Below are 19,891 nucleotides of genomic sequence, written 5' to 3' on the forward strand. Positions count from 1 at the left end.
GCACCATCACCGGAAGGTGTTTTTGATCCATCTGTGAAACAACAACTATCTGCTCCTAATATTTCTTTCTACCGGAGAATCCAGTCCTCTCTACTCGGGAACAGTACTTTATAAGGCAGTTTGTGGTTGACAGTTGGATGCATAAAGTCAGAGGTAATGTCCAGAATGCTGTGACTTCCAGTGTCAACCAACAGTCTGTTGCACTCTGCATTGAATTGATTTGAGCAATTGGCAATGTGCAGAAGTCTATATGCAGGCGGCCGTCTAGCCTCTCTGTCCAGAAAAATGCGGAGAGGAGGTAGATTGCCAAATTTTCTCATTCCTATCATACTGGTTATTGAAGCTTCACTCAGATTGATTCACGTCAAATCATGGTCAGCTAGATACAATAGTGGAAGTGACTCTGAAACATGAGGGAGGTGTAGACAGTTTTGAAAATGTCACATTCTAAACAAAATCAACTAAGACATTGAAAAATATTGAATAATACAGTGTGCTCCATTCAAAAATGCAATCGAAAGTGACCAGAAAGTGATAAATATGCAAAAACCTTCTTTTCATATATCATTCACCAATACTCATGCACAAGTGCACTTTCATTACGGAAATGGTAACCAATTGTGAGGTCGTTGAATGTAATTTGTCGAATGTAACTTGAAGCACCAAACATTTCGTCTGCTACTACGGCAGACATCATCAGTGGTATCTCGAAGTCTCAGCAACGTTCGTTGCTGAGACAAAGATATGTTTCCATATTGTGTTTGATATCGATTATATTCGAAAATCACTAAGTATATTACCACCATATCTTATATCACAGTAGAGGTAGTCCTTCTACAACATAATTTGTAACATCAACTTTCTGATTCCTTAAATTTCATATGAGTTTATATTCACGTTGTTCAAATTTGTGCATATTAATTTGATCGTCTCATATTGTTATGACTCAACAAACTTATATTCTCAAACGCAATCGATACAATTTCATCAAATCGATACTAGAAGAGTATTTAATCCAACATAAAATAGAAATGTATCATAAAATGGAATATTGTCGGACAGTGAACAAATGAATAATCATATTGAGTTTATTTCAATTTAAATTTCCTACAATAATTCTGAAAATATTGATTTCATTCAATATTTTGGAATAATAACATATTTTTAAACTGGGGAATTCATCCATATATTTATTAAATGAATGAACGATTTTGAGTCGTGTCGAATTTGAATTATTTGTAGACAGAACGGTTTTCAATATTTGGTCAAAAAAATTCGGAATTAGTATGACAAATGCAATATTGTATACCATTCTCTGAAAATTAACGTTTTTTTCAGCATCAATATTCGAGTTATTAGTCGGATTCCATATAGAAACGAAATGTATATGTTATCAAATATACGTAGGAATATTCAATTAGCGAATATTCACTATTTTGTTGGTACACTCGTTTCGAACATATGTTCACAGTTTCAGCTGTTTATCATGTTTAGTTTCTTGGTGAGGTTAGGTTAAGTTAGGTTTGGTTAGGTCAAAGAGTTTGCATCGAGTTGCGTGTAAAAAATGAAAACAAGTGGTCAAAAATACTTGTGATGTTAATAGTGGCATTTAGTGATTTTACTCTGAGCCAGAAAACTGTTTTCAAGTGGTGCAAATTTCTCATAAAAGATCGAGAAGATGTGAATAACGACGCTCGCCCCAGCACTTTTCGACCATGCATTTTTTTTTTATTTTCAGCATCAAGCATGTGGCAGCAAAGTTTGTTCCAAAATTGCTGAATTTAACAAAAAAAACGGTTGCAGGAGAATTGCTCAGAAATTGTTGAATTACGTCGATGGCGATCCACCTCTAGTTGAATGAGTCACAACTGGTGACGAATAATGGGTATATGATTATGACATCAAAAACAAAGTCCAATCGTCCCAATGGAAGAACCCAGGAGAGCAAAGGGCAAATACCAAAAAGCACGCCCAGTTTGATCAAACGTCGAGGTTTCGGTCACTGCTTTTTTTTCGATTACCGTGACGTAGTGCATCAGGAGTTGTTGCCACATGGTCGTACGGTAAATGAAGAGTAATAAGCGTATCGCCCACTTGTCCGGCATAGCACAGCACGGCACGTCCCGTCAAAATACGGATAGGATTGGAACAATGAAAATGAATTGACAACCGCCTACTAGCCCGGCACGGCACAGCCAAGACCGTCCGCCGCCGAAAAGGATTCCAGCTCTCCGATCGGAAATACTGGAAAAATTTCTCCTAGTCTTCTTTCAGATCGTTGAAAAGATGATTAAACTCTGCCAGGTTTACCCTTTTTTGATAAATGGGATGGACCGACAACAGTCCTTTTTGTGACTATTTCCCTTGAAATCGAACAAACAGCACCTTCAGAGTTCTGGTTGTCGCTGGACAAGTGGGCGATGCTAGTTCCGTCGCGTCGTCATCAGGCGACAGACAGCGCCGTGCTGTGCTGTGTCGGACAATTGAGTGATAAGATTTACCTTGAATTCCATCAGTTCGGATTTCCATTGTCTAATCTGATCTAATATATAAAAATGGACGTTGGTTGGTTGGTTGGTTGGTAAGTGATAAACTTCTACATCGCTCAACCGATCGTGATGAAACTTGATATGTGTAAGTAATTTTTCATAGAGAAGGTTTTTAGGCTATCAATTTTTCTGTAACTCGCCACTAGATGGCGCTGTAGAACAATTTTTTGAAAGCACTGTTCTATAACATTGCGCACGCCTAAGTTCGTTGATTCTGATTCTGTGAAAACATTGGAACAGCAGCGATACAGCAACATAGTACTAGTATAATATACATTGATTTGAAATCCCTGGAAGAAATAACATTTCATTTGTAATTTCAGTTTTTTGTTCAATAAAATTGTTATTTTTCGGTTGATTTTTTAATTTTTTTTCAGGGATTACAAATCAATTTATATTATTTATTTATTTATTTCACCTCAATAGGCCACGGCCTCATTACAAGGATGAGTTAAAAGAAGTATACATGAATATACAAGCACTTGAAATAATGATATATTATATAAAACAAAATAATAAGGGGATGTATTATTATCTAACAACGAGCAGTACTTATTACAACTCACAACAAGAAAAATAAAATAAGAAATAACAGAAAAACTAATTGCTAAGCTGATAAATTCTCAACATGTCTACGGACCGAAAATCTAAATTTTGTGATAGACATATTCCAATCAATTTATGTCGTTTGCCATCCGGAGCATGATTAAGAGGGGGATGTGGAAGTAACAGTCACGAAGGGAGTCTTGAACTTAAGGATAGTATATGTAGGTCGGGGAGGTATATTAATTGGTAATAGTGACAATAATTCTGCGGAGTTTATATTGTTATTAATAATTTTATATATAAAAATTAGTGTAAAGATTTTTCGCCTAGAGTCTAAGGGTATATCAAATTGAGTTCACAATTGTGATGTTCTAATGCTGTTATAATCGGGTTTACTACGATATTTCTTATGAATAGCCATTTTGGGAAAATTTTACTTTATGGGATACTCACGGATTTTCGCGATTTTTTTAGCGATGATACTACGTGATGGTAGGAATTCAGAACACTTTTTATTTTTTGTCGGACTCAATTAGTTGAGATAAAGCCTGTAAAAACTTGTATGGTGTATTATCTTACCTTTTTTTATTGAGCAATAAACGATTGCAATTCACATATTTGTTATTCAACGAATGTTTTTCCATATCACCGCACTGTTTTCTATCCCTTTTCATTCACTTATTGCCAAGTTTCTTGAAATTAGATTGGAATTTCATAATTTGTCACATGCTAACTCAACGTAACCTAACCCGACCTAACCTAACTCAGTGTAACCTTACTTCAGAATTTTGAAAAACTATGTATCCTCAACATCTAACCTGACCTCCAAATTCTAAAAGAAACGTATTTTCGAATATTCACTTTTGTAAAAACTATGTTTTCTCAACATCTAACCTGATCTCCGAGATCTAAAAGGATCGTTTTTTCAAATAGTGAAACTTAATGCAATTTATAAAAAGTGATTTGTGTGCACCCACCAACATAACCTAGGTATAAGGTTATGTCGATGTGTGCACCTGACAAATTATGGAATTTTATTCTAATTTCAGAAAACTTGGCAATAAGTGATTGAAAAGGGATAGAAAAAGGTGCGATGATATGGAAAAAATTGTTTAATATAGGTACCTTAGAAATTTGTTCTGTATTTTTTCCAGTTCATGTAAAGTTGTTTGGTATTCTCCATTCCAAATTATAGAACCGTAGGTATTCGAATTTAGATCTCACTAGAGTGAAATAAAGTACTTTTATGGAATCTATGTAACCAAAAAGAGAAATCTGTCTTAAAATGAATCCTATAGCTCGATTTGCAGTAATTCTTATATGTTCAATATGTTTCTTAAATGATAATTTGTAATCATAGGTTATTCCCAAGTCTTTGCATTCATGCACTCTTTTCAGCGATTCGTTGTTCATGCGGTAGTAAAATAAAATGGGATCCTTGTGGCGAGTAATTGTCATAACTTGGCATTTTTTCAGGTCGAAATCTAACTTACGTCGAACACTTCAAACCAATAAACTATTCAAATCTTTCTGTAGGCCGGAGCAATCTCTGACTGATCTCACCTGTTGAACCTTATTTTCTAAGGAGTTATTTGTTTCGTTGGTATATAATAGCAGATTTGTGTTGACAGATCTGTTGGACATAAACCCGTTCTGTTGCTCAACTAAGGCAACTTCTACATAGCCGTACAATTTAGTATAATAATAGATATCGACATATATATATATATATATATATATATATATATATATATATATATATATATATATATATATATATATTTAAAATATAGTTTTGATCGCCTCCTATCCTCCAAATATTCAATGTTGGATGATTGGTTTGAATGCAAAATATGATCGCTCTCTGTACTGTAAGTAACATCAATTGCATATGGATGTGCAGGAAAACGAATATTTTTTCGAAAAATGTTCGATAAAAATTACCAAAAACAAAGCTCAACGCTCTGTATACTCGCCAGGTTTGATTCTAGAAACTTTTGTCATTTGAAATCTCTGATGTGGATTCCATTCCATTATATGTACATATTTCAATATAAAAATTCAGATCGATACAATGAAAATGAAATTCCGGATTTTTTGAAAAATCGTCAAAATATCAAACTTTCACTCCCCCTGTAGAATCCAAACACCGGCATTCAGAAAGTTGGCACAATGATAAATTTTGATTAGGATGGCATGGGCTACATCATATTGAAATTTTGTCGATTTTCACCGAAACCAGTTTTCCATAATATTGGTGCGGGGTCCATTGTTTTACGTTATAGTTTCTTCTATGGTCTGATGATTTTTTACTTTGCTAGGAATTGGATATGGAAATCGGAATATTTCTGTCAAAAAAACAAGTTTCTTCTTTCGATGCTTCACTCGTATAGCAACCGAGTATCCATTCTTTTCTGTTGCTATTTTCAGAAGGAAGTAGTAGTGATGGTGATTCCGTTATGCATTATGTTTAATAAAATGCAAAAATGAGCTCTTATTTTTACTTAATTTCATCGACTTGTGGAAATAACATATCCAAGGTGTTCGGAATCAATGACTTATTCTGAATAATAATTATAAAAATGGGACAGAACTCAGTTTTTTCGAACGAAGCACTCTGTGTTTGAGATATTTCAGTTTTTCTTGAAAAAATAAAACATGCACTTGTCTACTATAAAAGTACGGGCTACAAAATCTTCATTTCGAACAATTACAGGAAGTTCATTAAAAACATCAATTTGCCGTCATGGTTTTTATTTAAGACAGGATTTCAGATGAATGTATGATGGAATAAAAAAGTTTATTCTAATTGTTTCATGATGTTATTTGTTGCAGGATCTGAATATACAATATTTTAATATGTTCCCATACATAATTATCCACAGGAGATAGATTGGGGATACGTACTGGCCAAGCGTACGCCCTATCATTGACAATCCACCTGCCATAATATAATTGATTGAGTACCAACTTCCGGTATAACCGAAAATGTTAGAGAAACGCCAATAATTTCATTCGATAAAGCATATTTTCAGAATATGGAATCTATTATTTCCCAAAATACGGCTTACCGATGGTCATCGCGCTATACCCTGTATTTGTTTTTGAGGAAAAACTTTTGGGTCTGTATTTCTCCGTCCTGATACGAAGAATATGGAAAACTTCTGAAAAAAGGAAAAAAGCATGATATTTTTGTTATTATTTAGCGTATGGTTTATTCACATCAAAAAAGTTAAAATTACAAACATAATTGTATAAAAGCATAAAAATACACAGGAAATTAAGTTTGCAAACATCTAAGTCACGTATATATTCAATTGCATCCTTAGTCGCTGTCCGGAAGTCAGAGAAGTCACCGGTGTAGGCCCTCAGTGTTTGCATATCATCTCTACAGTCGCACCTGGGGGAAAGGTTTTTACCCCATTCAAAAAGTGAGTCAGCGGATCTTTCGCATTTGGTTTTAATTCTGTTTAGGGTTAACCATGTTTTGCGGGGTAGATCGAATCCATGTGGTTTGCTGAATATGCAAATTATGTTGGAGTAGGATAGTGAAGCATTGACCTCCCATTCTTCTCGCCAGCGGACAGCTGATAACCAAGCCACACTCAAACTTGGTAATATGCCCGAAAAAGATATTGATGAGCAGCAACTGAGGTTGGAGGATGACAAGGTAATTGTACTTGTTTTTTACTTTTGGTACATAGAAAGAAGAAAAACTCCAGCACATTGAACTAAATTTTGTTTTTGAAAAATTTTGAAAACTGTTATTTTACTCCTCCTGTGAAATGCAGATATAATATCATAGCCAGTTATTGCGTATAAATATAGTACATAATTTTGACACTATGCAAAAGTAGATAATCTTTTTGATGGATATATTTCCGATTGATGTTGAGCTTTTTCTGGTTTCAAGAAGAAAATAGTTTTTTCAGTTGGAGTTCGAGCAGTGAGTAATACGAGTTAGTTTACATCTTCACCAACAACAATAGTTGTATTTGTCAAATGGGATTGCTCTGTTGCTGTAATACATCAGGATCATTATTAGATTATTTCACCTTTATATTTTCAGCGATAAATTTTTCTTTCAACATTGATATGAACCGAGACTTGTTGTGAGTATTTGTGAAAAAAATTTGTTGACTGGCTGGAAGTGTCATATTTTCATCAAATAAAATATCCATTGATGCAGATGTTGCTAAAGTTCTACGACGTTGTTCTGCAGCTTTGGTATTTCTCGTGCAATCATTATAGCCGTCAAATACGACAGTAACTCTGGAACCAAAATGTCGACGGACATACTCTACGTATTTATCTAAGATAAATCGGTAGCCAAGCGGTTCGGTGTGGGTGCTTTGTTCACTCACTCGAATTGACTGTCGTGCTGGTCGGTGGTTCAAGCCCTAGTCTGAACGATCGATCTTCACTTGCTATCGACAACCCGTGTTAGGAATCACACGTTAAAAGGTAAGACCTCGTTAATCCTTGGCTCGCACAAGTTTCGACTTCTGAGGGTTGTCGTTCGTAGGGGTGCGACAGCTGGTTAACGGAAAAACAGATTTTAAACAGATTTAAACGTTAAATGTTTCTTCGCTATCCCACACAACGCGATGTAGTAAGTATCCTCCATCAATGATGTATGTCGCATTTGTGTTGTTAATATCGAAATCTACCGTTTCGAAACAATTGTAAATGGCAGATTTCTGTGTTTTACGCATCCCGATGTCATTAAACAACGATAAAGGTTAGGGAGATAATTCATATACAATGACCTATAGAAAAATATTTCAACATATATTACAACTACAGAGATGTATATACGTGGCGTACTCATGCATATTATGACGATTACAACTTTTACAACTTTTTGAATCATTATATCTCAAAAACGGTGGTTCGTAAGAAAAAAAATCAATACATTTTTGTTGATAATTTCATCATCTACAATTTTTGTCTGAAGTATTTCAATGATGAAACTTACCGTCTTGCTGAAAATCGCAAAAAATGTTTTTTTTTGACCTTTGACCTCGAATAAAAATTTTTCCATACATGGGAAAGATGGGGAACTTTCAAATTTTAATTTTTATCACATTTTAAACAATCTTACTGTTTTTCAGGTTAGTGGGAATTTAGGTAGCTTTACTCTTATTTTTTGGTCTAATTTGACCGGAATATATCATCAAATCTCCGCTTTTACAATGACTTGACTGAACGTGGAATAACCAAATAATAATAATAATAATAAACAATAATTATGATTAACAAAAAGTTGGTGACAAGAAGTGGGAAATGGGAACGTGCACAACAGATTTATCTCAGCTTGCATTCTCGGTTGGTGAAACTGACGTTTCAAGTTGCATCAACCAAAGTTTGAATCCATCATGTCTAACTTGATACCTAGTTTCTCCAGGATATAATCTTCAGTTCTGAGCTTATTTGAGTTTGCAGGATTGAACAAGCTGTATGTGAAGTGATTTTGTGGAAGGATGGCTGTTTATAGCAAGATCTAATTGAGTTTCTCTTAATTTAAATTGAATCATGCCAAATGCAGATATAGTATTCACGAACTCAGTTCTAAGTTCACCTGAAAATATAGTATCTTATTGGTCAGAAGTGTATTCGACCAAACTAACAGTTGAAGACTAAGAAAATTAGATTTTTCGTTCACATAACAAAAAGTCGTTACATTTCGTATCATTTTTCAGTCAGAAAGCTGAAACACTTTGCTTTACAGAAATAAAACCGAATATCAAATTGGCACATCTATAGAAATGATACAACTGAAATATTTCGGAAGATCTCACTGATACTCTGAAAAAATTCAAAGAATCCGCCTGTAATCTTTAACAAGAGTATTTCGAAAAGCACTGTGGAAATGGATCTCACCTAGTTTTCTGATAAGGCAGGATGTTGATTTTTATTTCCCCTCAAATATAATACACTTGTGCCAGTGTTTCTTCCAATCCTGATATGCACTTTTTGATATGTCCTTTGGTATGTTTCAGCAATTCGATTTTCATCTACTCGTCACAAAACGCTGTCCCTTCATTGGTCTCTTCAATCTTTGCAACAGAAAAATGTCCCAGAGGGGAAAATCTGGTAAATACGGTAGCTGAAGAGGGATCATGTTGCTTTTGATCAAACAATTATGAAGAAGCAATGATGAGTGAACAGGTGTATTATTGTGATCTTGAAGCCATGAATTGTTTTCCCACAATACGGGACGTTTATTTTGTATTGCTTCTCACAAGCGGCGCATAACTTCAAAATAATAATCTATACTGACCATATGAGCATGTGCACTCTTCAACGCAAATCTGAATCGCTGGTGACGTCATTCAACATTTCCTGAGAGATGATCATGCGATCTTTTTTTTGGTCGAAATTCAGCAATTTTGAAAACAACTTCCCGAAATGCCCGAAATTTTCGAAAAAATTGTATGGCATCAGTGGTTGATGTGTTGGGGCGTCCAGAAAAAGCGTTGTCATTCATATCTTCTCAACCTTCCTGAAGAGATTGTACCACTCGTAAACATTGTTCTGACTCAGAGTAGAAACAATCACCGTATGCCACTGTCAATATTTCAAGTGTTTTTTTATGAGCAGTCAATTCCATTTTTTACACAAAATTCGATGCAAATTCTTTGGTCCCTTTTTTCGATAGCAGAAAATCTCCACGCAAAATACTTTTAACTTTTGTGCCTCTCACCAATAAATCGAATATGCTGAATATCTGAAAGTGTGAACATATGTTCAAAACGAGTGTACCAATAAAAAAAACGAAAAATCACTAGTCGAATATACGTAGCCCGCGAAATTTGAACTTCATTTTCTGAACAGACCTCGTATATGATATTTGAACATTTCATTTCTTTTTGAACTCGCACCAGTATTTTGCAGCCTGTCATACAAGAAAATGTTTTTTTCTTCTTGTTGGAAGATTGCTCGCGTTCAGCCTATTCCCAAAAATGCCAAAAAAAATCTTCCAAATAACTATAGACCAGTCGCTTTGCTATCAGTGATATCAAAACTCATAGAGGAAGTCGTTAACCACCATTTCCTGAAATATTTAGAAGGCTTCAACAACTTGAGTGATCATCAATATGGCTTTCGGAAACAAAAATCAACAGGCGACGTTCTATCGTATGTCACCCATATTTGGAATAACGCAATCAAGAATCATGGAGAATCAAGAGCTGTTTCGCTTGATATTTCTGAGGCCTTTGACTGTGTGTGGCATGAAGGTTTGCCGGCCAAACTTCGATGCTATGGCATGTCGGGTCTTTTTTGTGTATAGCTCTCCAGCTTCCTGAAAGAAAGTTCCCTGCAAGTGGCCGTCGATGTATATATCTCGAATACATTCACCATCAATGGTGCTGTTCCCCAGGGATCCATATTTTCTCCAACTCCCTTTTTATTGTAAATCAACAACTCATTGGAAAAAACAAGAATCCAATATATTGCTTTGCTGACGACAACACACTTGTCTCGTATATCCATTTTTATTCCAGGACATCGGCAACGGATGCACACCTTCACCGGCAGCAGGAGGTTGCATATCTTAATGAGGATCTAGAAAAGATTTTGAATTGGGGTAGAAGTAACCATGTTCAATTCAATGCTACAAAAACCCAAACGTCCGTTTTCTCCAAGTGTCGAAACCGGATGTAATAATTTCAGGTCAGACCACTCCTCTTTCTGCTTCGATAAGTTTGTTGGGAGGATTTGCAAAAGCTGCTTCTCAAAAGCTTGGAACACTGTTCCGAGCCAGTAAACTGTACACACCTCAGCAACTTCTGATGCTTTATAAAGCTCAAATCAGACTTCTGCTTGTGTTTTGTCCTTGAACAAAAAACGTTTGTTGGGAAAAATACATCTGTTTCCATCTGAAGTGTTTCTGGAAGTGAGTTTTTTGGTTTTGAGAATTTGAAGGGATCACTTTCCGAAACGTTTACCATCTGAAGAGGGTTAAGTATATGAATATACTTTTCTCATGGAGCTATGACAAAATACTGACCCATTTTACTCTTCAGAGCCTAATCTAACGAGTACGCTCAAACGTTTCATATTAAGCTTCAGCAGATTCTCTTTCATAATATATATTTTTTCAGATAATAAAAAGTTGAATAGCTGAAAAATAGCAAGAAACATTGACTACTCATGGTTTTCCAAATTGAAATTCCAACTTTTATATTGGAATGGAAATCTTAATGAGAAAATTGTGAATACATAACTGAAAACATAGTTTCAAACATATTCAAAATGTTGGTTTTTGAATTGTAACCTGACAAATGTTACAGCCGAATAAACGTGGACCACTCAATTTTTTTGTTTTTGAATAATACAAGTAGATTGCACCATGTGCTCATCTACAAGAGGAAGATCAAACTGATCTTCCTCTTGAAGATGATCACTTGTTAATCGAAAGCCGTGTCGAGGTGTTACAATAATGGTTTGGTGTTGGGAAAAAACTCCAGTAATATTCATTACTACACCAAAAGTTCCAAACAGTGCATCACAAGTATTGTTATGTTGTTTTTCTTTTATTGTAGAATTTCAAACAATTATAGCTGATGATGAACCTATATAGGTGGGAAACTTGTACTGATTGATGGTTTTACCGTTCTAATATCTGAGGGTGATGATAAATTGTGGAGACGACTTTGAGTTTTTATTCTTTCCAATTATTGATTTTTATCCATACATGCTTCCTGAGGATGTGGCACAATCTCAAAAGCTCACAAAACAGGCAAACTAAAATGTTCTACAATTCTAGATAAACATCAGGAGTCAGCGAATGAAAAAGTGTTTTTGCACAATGAGACAAACGGTCCTACTTTGCTCACTGTCGTTGGCAATAAAAATAAAAAAAAGACCAGTCTGGGACCTACAAAATAAATCGACCAGTACCTACATAGCTCTAAATCTCCAGAATCTCCTGCTCTTCTGATGATTATTTTCTACCGATGCAATTGTTCTGGGAAGGTATACCGCAACTTAATGAAAATATCGAAGTTGTTCGAAGAAAATTAATTTGAAGATGGATTACCGACAGTGACGTCACTTTCCCTTTCAGTTCTTTCTCAACAATTCAATATAAAAGATCAACCAGATTCTTAGGCGGGCTCTGCCAAGGTCCAGATCTAGAGAGGGGAAAGCAAGGACCTATTCCCTGGGCGGCAAGTTCAAATGGCAGCCAAATTCACACTTTACAGACGAATAGACAACTTAACATTTACTTAAAATTGACCCAGACTAGGCCCGAACATTAGTATTCGCAAGGCGCGTAGGTATAGTTCAAATTATGCGCCCGCTCGCCCGCAGAAATCGCGGCAGCACGCGCGTGCGAAAGGTATGATGCTATATTTGAAAACTACCCCGTCGATCTCTCTCCACCACAGTGTATGATAATGGGTTCAATATGGCCGGCACCTATAAAAGAGTACAAGCCAGGATCACAAAAAGGAATGAGCTGGCCGAGTTCTTACCGTGCGGCGAAACATATTGCATATGCCCTATTAAATAATTTGCCAGAAAGATCGGAAGCCTTAGAAGAAGTCAAGCAAACTTTTCATGCTACAGAAGCTGAGTACGAGAAAAGAAAGTTTTTGGCCTTCTACTACTCCATATTGATACAAAAAAAGGAATGAGGGAACCTTCCAAAGAAAGGAAGGAAGTAATCAATTCGAAAAATAAGTAACTCTATACATTTATGTGTAGATCATGCAAAGAAGTAACTTTCAGACACAAACTGAAAGAAAGTCCTCCTGAAACAGCTACTTTCATATAAACATTGAATTACACGAAAGAAAAAAATTCTTTCGCAACAAATACTTCTATATGAACACTGAATTATACAGAAGATACTTTTCTCTACTCAGTTTGTGTTTGAAAGTTACTTCTTTGCATGATCTACACATCCATGTATAGAGTAACTTATTTTTCAAATTGATTACTTCCTTCCTTTCTTTGGAAGATTCCCTCGTTCCTTTTTTTTTATCAATATGGAGTAGTAGAAAGCCAAAAACTTTCTTTCCCAAAAATTATCACGCCTAAAAATATAACCCCTTCAATTCAACTGAGTACGAGGTTATGAACAATTTTAAATTGATTCCTAATTCAACTGTGTGGACAAATATTCTCCACAGAATCAATCGTGTGGATATATAATTTCAGAATAAAGATATTATCCTTGTCCGTTCTGTCGGATGGATAGTCTGCTCAAGACTATCCATCCATATAAGACAACATTCAATGAAATATTGGATAAAAGAGGCAGCAGAAGTTGCCCAAAACACTGGTGTTAAACCTATTTTGCAAAACAAACGAAATGCAAAACGTAAAAAAATATTCGATGTATTGCATAGCGAAACACGTGTCGTGGTGTAAGAATGGCCTCCGAGAGATAAATATATTCCAGGTCAAACTAACGTGAAGAATATACCTCTTGTTAATCCCAAAAACGTTTTGTTACCTCCATCTCACATTAAACTGGGGTTAATGAAAAATTTTGTAAAAGTATTAGACAAAGAAGGTGATGCGTTTAAATATCTAAAACACGTTTCTCCAAAATTAAGTGATGCAAAGCTCAAGGAAGGAATATTTGTTGGACCACAAATTAGAAAACTAAGTGATCAATAGTTTGATCAAAATTTAGGTATTGTTGAATTAGCTGCGTGAAGTTCTTTCAAAAGAATTGTTTCTGAGTTTTTAGGGAACAAGGAAGTAGAAAATCACGAAACACTTGTTTAAGAACTACTTGAAAACTACTGCAGAGTGGGATGTCGCATGTCTCTCAAAATCCATTTCTTGCACTCCCATTTGAATTTTTTTCTAGAAAATTTGGGTGCTGTCAGTGACGAACAAAGGGAAAGGTTCCACCAAGACATACTTACAATGGAGCAACGTTACCAAGGCAGATGGGATGCAGCAATGGTGGGGGATTATTGTTGGTTCCTTATTAGGGAAAACTTTGAAACATATAAACGGAAGTCAATATTTGCAAAAAGTTCATGCACAAAAGACTTCATTTGAATATATTTTCATGTGTATTGTAAATAAAGTCTCTTATCCTCAAATTTTTTCGTTTTGTTTCGATCTTATATTTCCCTATAATATGTAAACATGTTTATAAAACTCTAGACTCTACCTCGTAGGTGGTGGAGAAAAAAGTCAATAACTAATGAATCACAATGCAATATCAATTATCACAAAATGTATGTTATTTCTGGTCCTACGATTGAAAATTACAGGACGGAAGTTGTAGAGAAGTTGTAGAGAATTTTTAACTTATGACAAAATATGTTTTCACATTTTCATGCGACCCTTATTTCACCAGATGAACCATAAAAACCATCTGCAATCGTTCATCCAAGATGCTAACCGCAGGACAAAGGATGGGTTCACACAAACTCGGATTTGAGTTTCTACTTAACATCCCCTTGACATCTAAAAAATGAAATGAGTCCTCTGACAAATGCATCCCCAAATGTAACTTTTCAATGAACTACCACTCTCTAATGAATTTTAAAAATGAACTTTTCATAAAAATATCAAATTGTTTGGAACAGTTGCCGCTACGTTTCGGATTCAATAGTTTGTCGAATTATTTTGGTTGAACAAATTGATGACACCTGTGTAAATCTATTACCTCACCTAATATATCGAAGGTACAGTTGTTATCACTCTTCATAAGATTATCAAAGAGGTGGAAAATTACCATACTGTTCTTCTCAACATAATTTGAATGACCTGTAACATGTATGTTACATATGTTTTTGAATACTCTAATGGCGGTAATGCAGTATAATTCTATTTATAGAATACGACTATAATACGTCTGTCAATTGATATTCTGATATATGTGCTCTGTTTCCATCTAATTTACATTACCAGATAAAGATAATATATTGGACTGAATTCCCCATTCTTCGACATTTCGCTAATTAAAATTGGCCGTATCTCGGTAATCTTTTGGTAATAAATGAATGTTATTCATTTTTGTATAAAGTGAATTCAGATTTACGTAATGAATGAGCTTCTTCATTTGACGAAATTTCAGTTTATGGCATTGAGAAACTGAAAATTAAACAAGAACATAAAGCATTGCGGAATCGAAGTAAAATGTGAAAAATATCTTTGAAATTTGAGGCGGCTTGAGAGGCAATATAAGAGTAATCAATTTGGAACCAAGTCCATATACTAATAAAGTATACCGTCATAACATTTTCTATAACTGAAATTTCAAAATTATTCTCGACTTGGACTCATTCGAGGATAATCTATATCGATTTCTCAAATTCCACTTCCGCAGGTAATCAAACGTTAGTGACATTTTGAGTAGAAGTTAGAAAGACATTTTCAGTAAATGGTTTTTGAAAAATTGGACAATGTGTAAGTTGAACATGCCTTGGATAGTGGTCATACAAATATGTATGGTTGGATGATACCAGCTTTCCTATTCATAATGAAACCTCACAATAAGAAATACCAACATGAGGAATATTCAATCGGGATATCGTGTACCTATATGGGTATATGTTAACTCGATTGATGTCTTTGGAAAGAGTTGTTTTCAGAAATATACTGTTATTTGGATTTGGATCAAGTGGTTTGAGAGTTATGGTAGGATTCATATCAGAAAATGGGTTCACCAAATATCTCATACTCGATTGAATGAAACTAATGAATTTTCTGGAGGATCGTGCACATTCATTTCAAATTCATGTATCTACCTACTGGTGCTTTTTCCATTATATGAGGCAATAAAAATATGGGTTAAAATCGAGAAAGGAATGTTTTGGCTTTCTATTCTTCCATCCAATTACAAAAAAATTTAAATCTTCTGAAGAAAAGAAGAAAACAATCAATTTCAGAAGGAATTCTTCACAAATATCTGTGGATCATGTAAAGAAGTAACTGTCAGACAAAAACTAAATTTGCTATTCCCTTCGTATAACAAACATTTGTTATAGAATTGAATCAGATAACAATCATAGGATTGCTACACAATATAGTATGAAAGGGATAAGATTTTTCTCACATGATACACTGCCATCCTCAATGGCGAATGTCGGAATAAGACACATATTGCCTCTTCAGCATCAATCTGGATACCATTACATTGATTAGCAGTCGCTTTTGCAACAAAACCATTCCATAGACTTCAGTTCATTAAGATTAGTCAGACAAGTTAACACCAGGCAACTAGATGCCTATGAGAGTGTAGAAATAAGTAAACACAATAATATTATGAATAACGATGACGGACCTATACCAAAGAGCATACTATATAGCTTGTTAAAATAATATTGTTGGGTTTACTACATAAGAACACATTGCAAAAATAAATTTAGATAGGCAATACTTTGAAATTAATGTCTATATAGCTGAAAATTATTTTATATACAGCTATAACAGTTGAACATATATTGTGGAATGATAGAAAAGGCAAAATTGTAATATTAGTTTAGGTTGGTATACCTGTATGGGTGGTATACCTGGATGGTTCACCTATATAGCGTTAGCTTCGCGTTAGTTTCTAGTTTAACCTTCCTCTTCGAAGATGATCACTCGGTGATCGAAACACGTGTCGAGGTGTTTTTGGTGTTGGGAAAAAACTCCAGTAATATTCAGTAACTTGTCGTGTTTAACAATTTTACCTATCAAAAAAATTGGTGAGGAATAATGAAATACTTATATATAACGTTTCGGAGGCCAAAATCTGCCTCCGTCTTCAGAAATGGACAAAAAAACTCAAATATATATATATATATATATATATATATATATATATATATATATATATATATATATATATATATATATATATATATATGCAGTTATTCCTTTGCTGATTATTTATTTCTCAACTTCTTCGACGGATGTCAAAAGAGGTTTGAAATGTATAGAGTTATCCATTATATTTTTTACTTTGAAGAAGGTGAAAATACCCAAAAAAGTCGATAAAAACTGGTATTTCTCCACAAAAAATAACTCTCGTTCAATTATTTGAATTATTTTACGTTTTTTTATTTATTTCTATCCGATTTCAAATCTGTCTAACATTCAACATGGAGCATTTTCAGGCACATTCACAGAAACATGATTTTGCATTACATGATATTTACCTGCTACCAACAATTTTGCCATACGAATGTCTGTGTGAAAAAGAGGAGCATCTGCAGTAACTTCGCATTTGAACTCCCCAGCAGTATCTCTCTCCACATTCGTCAAAGTAACTTCCCTTGTGTTGGATTTGTGCATCTGTAATATAAAACAAAACAATCAGAGTGACTTTTTTCATTTCACTAATGATACATATTTGAATCAAGTTCGTTTCCAAATGACGTATATTTTTAGTCAATCAATATCAACATGCTTTCTAAGAAATGAATGGCACAAACGACTCATGTCACCCAATTAAGTAGTAAGTTGGCTATTTTGAAAGTGGATTTGCGAATCCAGGAAACAATGCCTTACGTATAGAATGATATATACGCAGATCAACAATCAGAAATCAAGAAATTAGTAACTGAAACATATTTTGGTGGAAGAACAGGGACAATTGCGGGATTTTTCAGAAAAAAACAATGTGGAAGTGGCATTCAGACCACATGCCAGGTTATTTAATTTCCCTCTCTATCCCAAAGATGAAGTGTTCAAGATGGAGAAATATGTTGTCCGGAGAGTGATAGTGTTTATGTGGGACAATGTGGCAGAAGTTTCTCAAAACGGTATGTTGATAGGTAAAAATTATTGGAAGTTTCCAAACCATTCCTTGAAATGCAATCACAAGTTTCCGAATCTAAACGATACAAAAATTTTGCACTATTTTCAAATTAGCGTACCCACATCTTCAATTGTAAACAAAATTCAGGTATTCAGTAAAGTTAAGGGCCATGCGTATAGAAATATAATGGCATTGTTAATTATTTCAGTTTATTGTATTCGTTCGGTAATGTCCTTTTAGGACGAAACTGCAATAAAGTTAGTTCTTGTGATGCAGTGTTTGAAACATTTGGTGTAGTAATGAATATTACTGGAGTTTTTTCCCAACACCAAACCGTTATTTTAACACCACGACACGTGTTTCGATCACCAAGTGATCATCTTCAAGAGTAAGATCTCGTGTCAGGTACTGAATCTCCTACCTACCAAATAGCAAAATGGCTCACTAAAGAATTTGAAGGCTTGTCTTGTATTGCGGAACCAGGTTTTAGTATAAAAAATTCTTAACAACATACAAGAAACATCGTTCTGCAAGAAGGTGAGGTTTTGGTTTTTCTATGTTTGTTCCTGATTTCCTAGCGTCCCAATTCCACAGACCTTACTATACCTACCTCAGGGAATTACTAGAGAAAAAAGATTCAATAATGATGAAATTTTGATGAATTTGTTTGTCTCACTAATTTGTGTATGAAACAAATCCGGTTCCAGGCAGAAGGTTGCTTATATAAACAACAAACCTCTTCATAAGCAGATTCGAAATGGAAATTAAAGAAAAGTCAAAGTATTTTCCTAGGATATGGCTCAGGTATGTGGATGATATTTTCGCGATATTTGATAACAAAAAATCGAATATTGAGGACTTCGTTTTCTTTTTAAATAATAAATTTTCATCAATAAAATTCATGTATGAGTTATAAAATGAATGACAACTTTCATTTCTTAACGTTTTGGTAATGAGGAGCCAATATGAAGGGCTAGAATACGATTTATTCAGAAAAGTAACAAGCACGTACTAGTTTACATCAGTTTACAGTTTACATCACTGTGGACGGCACAAACGTGCTGGCCTAATTTTCTAAGGCATCGTATTTAGACTTTTCCTCTCACAAATGAGAAGTTAACAAATAAAAAATATACAATACAGGAAATAGCAGCCACTAACGGTTTCTCGAAGGGTATTGCAGATGATTCAATCACGAAAACCAATACACGAAGAACTTTGGAAAGATTTTCAAGGAACCAGGTTTTTAAAACAAGTCATACACTACAGAGCTTTTTAGGAAATCTGAAATACAAAGTCGAGAATTTGGAGAAGTCTGAAATTCACGAAATTACATGTAAGGACTGCGATGCAAAATATTATGGATAGACAAAAAGATCTATTAAAATGAGATAAAATGAACAGTTAGCACGCTTGAAATATGAAAGACATGAAAAATCAGCAGCCGCCCATCATATTTTGCTTCAAAACCATTCCATAGACTTCAATTTATTAAGATTAACAAAACAAGTTAACAACAACAATCTAGATGCCTATGAGAGTCTAGAAATGAGTAAATATAATAATATTGTGAATAACGATGGTGGACCGATACCTACCTAATAGAATACTAAATCACTTGACTATTATACATAAGGACATATTGTAAAATTAATTCAAGGCTGGTAGATAAGGCGATATCGAGAAATGAATTTAAGACACTTAAGACACAGGTTCCTAGAAGAGGTATCTATGGTATAAATAAGGATAACTCATGTAAGTATGTTTAGTTTCATCGAGGTGTCGAGGTGTTAAAATAACGGTTTGGTGTCAGAAAAAAACTCCAGTAATATTCATAATGTTACTTATAAATTAAGTGACCTACTCCCTTAAAATGAAGTTAAAATCGGAAATAAGTCTATTTTTTGCCTGAAAAATATGTGAAGGAGTTGACCGGTACTTGGTACGGTACGATGATTATTCATAAGTTATTCAAATAACATTCATTGAAAAAAAAAGTGTTTCTAAAAACGTATCAATTCACTTGTAAGAAAGTACTGAGAGCTCTAGGTATGCAAAAGGATTGGAC

At 34.5% G+C, this 19,891-nt stretch overlaps 1 protein-coding gene across 1 annotated transcript in view; it reads right to left on the reverse strand.

The window, feature by feature from the left end:
* The window catches only part of LOC111514591 (uncharacterized), a 192,333-nt gene that overhangs the window by 31,072 nt on the left and 141,370 nt on the right, over positions 1-19,891 (reverse strand). The window contains exon 3 of the mRNA XM_074180612.1: positions 17,222-17,357. Within this exon, the coding sequence (XP_074036713.1) occupies positions 17,222-17,357 (136 nt within the window). The remainder of the gene's footprint in view (positions 1-17,221; positions 17,358-19,891) is intronic.

This window comes from Leptinotarsa decemlineata, unplaced genomic scaffold (assembly GCF_025532065.1).
Source record: "Leptinotarsa decemlineata unplaced genomic scaffold, Ldec_3_MD MMD2_tig00026299_RagTag_RagTag, whole genome shotgun sequence".
NCBI lineage: Eukaryota > Metazoa > Arthropoda > Insecta > Coleoptera > Chrysomelidae > Leptinotarsa > Leptinotarsa decemlineata.